The sequence below is a fragment of the Scatophagus argus genome, chromosome 9, assembly GCF_020382885.2.
Source record: "Scatophagus argus isolate fScaArg1 chromosome 9, fScaArg1.pri, whole genome shotgun sequence".
NCBI classification, from domain to species: Eukaryota; Metazoa; Chordata; class Actinopteri; family Scatophagidae; genus Scatophagus; species Scatophagus argus.
In genome coordinates, this window is record NC_058501.1 from 18,566,969 (window position 1) to 18,572,968 (window position 6,000).

At 44.1% G+C, this 6,000-nt stretch overlaps 1 protein-coding gene across 3 annotated transcripts in view; it reads right to left on the reverse strand.

The window, feature by feature from the left end:
- bcam (basal cell adhesion molecule (Lutheran blood group)) overlaps nt 1-5,698 on the reverse strand; it is a 46,753-nt gene extending 41,055 nt beyond the window's left edge. Inside the window, exon 1 of one of the 3 annotated variants that reach the window (XM_046399041.1) lies at nt 5,420-5,695. In XM_046399041.1, the coding sequence (XP_046254997.1) occupies nt 5,420-5,483 (64 nt within the window). In that variant the 5' untranslated portion in view covers nt 5,484-5,695. Of the gene's footprint in view, nt 1-5,419 lie in introns of all 3 variants that reach the window. The other 2 variants (XM_046399040.1, XM_046399042.1) reach the window with 2 other exon arrangements.
- Between the last annotated feature and the right edge of the window lie 302 nt (nt 5,699-6,000).

Genomic DNA, 6,000 nt, shown 5'->3' on the forward strand with positions numbered 1-6,000 from the left:
ATGAATAAACACTCAAGAAGCTAAGGAACAAACAAGGTAAGTTGCAGTTTTGCTCTCTCCTTCCCCCACATGAGGCTGAGCTAGTGGTGTGAAAAGACATGAGGTGGTAATGGAACCCAAAAGTGTGTGTGTGTGTGTGTGTGTGTGTGTGTGTAAAGGAAGGGGGGTGGGAGGGGTCGGTGACAGTTTTTTTTTTTTTTTTTTTTTTTTTTGAGGGTTGCATTCAACAACTGCTGCTGAGGCAACTGTTGATGTCTGAAAAGCAACAGCTTGTGGGGCTCCCAAAGGAGGCTCTGCCAGCCAACAGTCAGATGGAGGGTTTAGGCTTGGAGGGGCACAGGGGTTAGGATTTCTTCTCTGCTGCCAGGAAAATGATCTCCTTGGCCACAGATCCAGGCTTTTCCATGACATTCCCCATACCTAATTGGTATTCCTCAATTCTAATGTACTCCGTCCGTTTGATCCTCACTGCTGCTATCTCTGCCTTTAGTGCTTTTGTTCTTTCGATCCTCATTCACACGCTATTTGATTGATCAAAACAGCTGGACACAAGACAAGTATTACAAGAGCTGTTTTTTATGGCAGGCGCTAAACATGTAGGCCATTGTATTTTCCTTGCCATTATGACACAGATTTTGTACAGTGTGCTGCTAAAACACACAGATCCCACCGCTTTGTATGTTCCTACACCAAATCCAGTGAGAAACAGAGGCTCTTATCCACATCTTACTACAGTGCTTTTCTGCTAAATGGATTGGTAGCACTTAACCTTATCTCCTGAAAGAGCTTTGTGAATTTTCAATTTTGCTCCAACACTGAATTGCCTCCTCCCACCGCCACCATTTTATGTGCAGATGAAGAGACAAGGACACACGTACAGAGATGTGGAGGCCTCTTTTCAAGGCTGCATTTGAAATTACCCATCGCCATGATCTTCCTCCCCCGAGAGCAGAACAACAAGACCGTGCAGTGGCAACACAATAGTCAGCTGTAATCATCTCTCATCCCATCCCTTGATCTCTCTGCGTTCGTCCCTTCCTCTCTGCTTCCTTCCTTCCCTCCCTACAACTCCCACTAATGACAAGACAGCATCCTCAAAGCAACAAGCCACACCAAAACGACTTCTAGTCAGCTTCTTTTCCACCTTTCTCTTCTCCTGAAAGTTCACGATAAGGATTCAAGCACAGACAGACACCATACTGACATGTACCCTTTCTTTTCAAAGTGAACCTTCCATGTGGGGGAGGGATGGTCATTCTTATTTTAAAATCAGCAATAGCAGCCATAAATCTACTGAGGAACGACTCAGAGGGATGGGCATAAAAGAGCAAACAGAGACGTCTCCCAACTAAAACACAGCAGGCATTCCTCCTGGTGCTATGCAGGGTTATTACCTGTGAACCACACACAAAAGCACAGTGGTCCAAATCAGAGTGAGTAAACACAAGCATAAGTGGACATGAAAAAAGTGTCTACTGTTGAATGAATGAGAGAGAAGTTAAGGTAAGAAAGAGATGGGAACATAGACAAAGCTAATCTGGAGAAACACACCTTTTGTTTATGTCTGAGCAACTGTGGACGTGTGTGTGTGTGTGTGTAATCACAGCTTTGGCTTCAGCTCTTTTGAAGCTCTTGCAGGGAATACAAGGATGGAAAGGCTGGGGGATAAACTTGTCCATTTTTTGCTGTGAACCACATCATCCTGACTTCAAACCAGGATTAAACACATGCATGCAACCTACCATCTACAGATGTCCAACTGCCGGTGCCGACTGCCAGCTCAACATCCAACGTCAGAGTGCTATCAAACTGCTGTAATTGACTTTAATGTGTCACTCACTGAAAACAATAAACACTATGTGTGGGTATGTGAAAGACTGGTGAGCTCAAATGCTCAGAGTTCACTGATTACTAAATGGACTTCCTGACACAAGTCAAGTCTTTATTTTAACTGTCTAATGTTTAACCAGCGCTCCCTGGTTGATTTGTTGAAGTGAAACTCAGTCAAACCACGAGAACGCACCCTGGCTGTGAACAAACTTTGGCTTTGCAGCTTTAACATGGCCTCTCAATGGTGACATGGAAGCGGCACTGTGGCCGCCTGTTTGTACATGGATTACTGCCCGTGACGTGTGGTGAGAGGGGGGTTTTAAAGGTAATAAAAGTAGCTCTTCTCCACAGAATCTGAAGTGGTGACAAACACACACATTACAGTGCGAGCTCCAACGTGTCCAGAGGAATGCCGCTCATTCCATCCCTTCCCTTCTCCATCACTGTCGCACACTCATTCACAAACACACAGGGGGGAATGAATCACCACAATAACTTCAGACCCACCATTCGGAGGCCTACTCCCCCCAGAGGCCTGAATGACAAGGGGCAAACACAGACTCGTTCACCCAAAACAGCCACTATCAATCTGTCACTCACTGCTATACGAGCTAAGGTTTCCACTGCTGCGTAACACCAGAATCCTGCAGTTAGGAGCTCTCATGTACGGTGCACATTATGTGTCCATTTACCTGTGTTGTTAAGTTGTGCTTAATTCGTGGTTGTGAATGTACATATGTTACCTGTGCCTGCCTATGAATGTTTGTTCAAGAATGCACACATGTGTGTGCTTGCAAAAGACTAACACCAAGTGCTCCAGGACAGCTGTGAAGGAGGTCCCCTGGCTTTTATCTCCTCTTGGCTAAATGGCTCTTTTTCTGGCCTAATACCATAATAATTACACATGACTGCAGGGGGTGTACTTTTGATGCCGCGCTGGCAGGAGGGGACAGAAATTAAAAGTGAGGAAATGACTGTGGGAATTAAGGCGGTGATAGACAAAGAGACTGACGCTGCGTGTTAGACTTTAACACCTTGAACTCAGCTGATGCTTGTCACAACGATTTTTTCCACCTGTCCATGACCACTTAGGAGTCTCTACAGTTTAGCTCAAACTCATCTGACCATTTGACTCTTCTTTTGTCTCTTTACTTTAATGTTGCTTTGTTCTTTTTATCCCCCAAAACTTGCAAAATCCAGGTTTGGGAAGAACTAAAGGCAATGCCAGAGTTAGTCTGAAAAACACTGCCTTTCTTGCACTTACCTTGAGTAACTTTGTCACCTTGTAACTACCTCATGATGTTAAATTTTCTTCAACATCTGCTTTGACATTGTGTTTCAAATTTTGGAGCGATTTCTGCTACCACACACTTTAAACACCTTAAGTTGAGTTATATTTCATCGTGTTTCTGCTGTTGACGCCTGTGCTGCCACAGAAAGGGCAATGGCATTTCAGGAGAGTAGAACAGGGGCCATTTACAAACATGTCTGGGTGAGTGGGTCAAAAGGTCAGCTCGATTCTGGGCACAGGCATGCCGAGCACCTTGGGGCACCCCAGGCCGTCATGCACCACATAACCATGTGTTACAACTACATACATGGAGGGAGGCATACATGCTCAAAAATATGTAGCCACACTTAAAGGAGATGACACACGTCTGGGTGTTGCATGTCCCCTGATTCTATTTAGTGCACCCTCATACTGAGAAGCGACATAGTTTGAAGTTGCGAGTGTGTGACCAGCAATTGTGAGAATGTAGGTCCGTGTGACAGAATCCCAAAGAAACCCAACAAGTGCTGCTATTATTAGACAAAACTATGTCAGAGAAAGACTCAGGAACAGGGGGATTTGGAAAACTTTTCCTTCGAAGAAATCAACATTTGCAGCAAGAAGTAAAATAAAGACTTTCGTTCCTTCAGATTTCAGAGCAGCATGGGATGAGCTCATCCACTGAAGCAGAGTCTTTATTTCAATGCACCACTCCTGCATAGAGTGATGTGTGAGCTGCGCACTGCTTCCATCAATTACAGGACACTTTTTTGTGCAGGTACCTGTAAAAAGGCTCCATGAATGGCAGACAGAAAGTGAAGTGCAACAACTGCCTCTGAGGTCCGAGAGGAGGGAGGGACAATCGTAAAAAATCTAAACCAGGTAAACTTGGAGGTGGACGCTGATATATACAAATCTATGCTTGGAGAAAATGAAAAAAAAATTGAATACATCGAAAGGCTGCAAAATCAATGAGAAAAATACAATGGTGCACTGAGCAAAGTGAGAGGGAAAAGAAGAGGTCGTTTCGCAGCAGCTCAGCCCCGCCCTTTAGCTCATCCTGCTTCCAACCACCAGACTGCCAGCTCAGGTAAAAACTTTCATAAAATTTCCGCAAGTATCACACACACACACCACTAAAGTCTGCAACATTTACTGAAATGTAATAGCGGCACTAAAAGAAGTTTTAAACTACCACAAAGTTGACCGATAATTTCACTACAGGTGCTGTAAACCCCTATGGGACAAGTTACAGATTAAAGCATGGGAGATTAATCTCCAGCGTAAATGTATGAAGTCAGTACACTTGTGGAGAACCACAGCAAGTCCTTAAATTAATACACAGGCCGACTTGGTTTGGGCAGTTTTCAAAAAGTTTTCTTTGGAGAAGATCATATAAGGCCAAAGTCAAGTTGGATTTAAATTGGCTTAGTCTCTCTGGCAGCACCCAGGGGTGCTGAGAGCAAGGCGCACTGCCAGCAAAAGAGACGCAAATCCTGCAGATCAGACATCAAAGCGCTGGAAACTGCACCCAGCAGCCAGACATAGCAGCATGACTGAGACTGAATGTGGTCTTCAAAATAAAAGCTTAACATTCTCAGTGCATTTAAAATAGTGTAATATCTGTGATGTCCATAAAAAAATTTTTGGGGGATATTTATCATTTAATCTACACTTTTTCTACACATTAATATAATGTTTATCATTTTTAATGTGTTTTATTTTGACAGTTCAATATGTTCTTTTGTGGCTGCACTGTCATGAGGTTTGGCATTAGGCTACCGGTATATCGGATTAGGAGCAGTCTCCTGCCGCAGTCTGTGCGCTACAAGTGCACTCTAGAGCAGAGCTGGGACCTGCAAAGAGCCAGTATCCACCCTTAAAACATCCCATCAATATAGATAACACACGGCCACTGCTGAGCTTTTTTTTGTTTTGTTTGTTTCTTCAAATTCCTGTTGAAACAGATTTATCCGATTTTCGAATAAATTCGATTTTCCACCTGCTATCGTCGTAAGGCTCATCTGCACTGCCAGCAACGGGTTGTTTAACATCACAAAGCAAATAAAAGCAAATTACAGAGTGTTCGATCAAGCGGAATAACTTAATGAGCCGCTTCTGACTGCGACATGTAAGGACAGGTTTGCTCTGCGCTCTACGAAGCGGACCTCTCAACTCCCCAAGTCCGCGAAAAAGGAAAGTGTAAATCTGCAGCAAGAAGCCATGAAAAACTACCCAGCACCGTGTCCAAAGCATTATAAAGTTACTAAGAAAGGGTATAATCTAAACGCGGTAGCGGAAAGTATCAAAGAGCCTTACCTTGAAATGCCCAGAGCAGCAAGGTGCACAGGAGCGACGCGCGTCCGAGAGCTATCCCGTCCATGACCGCTGTTCTAACTTTAGAAGGAAAAGTATTCACTTTGTTTTTGATTGTGGAGTGTGGAAATCTGGAAGAAGCGAGTCTTCTTTTTCAGTGCTCCAAAGCTTTGTGGACTTCTCTCTCTCTCTCTCTCTGCAAAAGGAGTGCTCTCTCTCTCTCTCTCTCTCAAGCGCACACTCACACACACATACACACACACGGAGAGAGAAATCTGATGCTGGTGGTAGTCTTCTTGGTTGATATATTTGCACAAAAGGTGACCCACCCCCCTTCCTCCCCTCTCCCTCCCCCTCCCTCCCTCTCTCCCTCTCTCTCTCTGTCCAGCTCACTTGCAGTGAAAAGACTGCTTGACTAATCGCGTAGGTCTCCTGGGCCCCGCAGGATTTCTTTTAAGGGAGTTAAAAGTGATTTTATCATGAGGTTCTCTGACTCATAGCAAGTCCAGAAACATATCATCAAGATAAAATAAAATAAAATAAAAAAAAAAATCCGATGAAATATAAGAATTGTATAAGCTCGC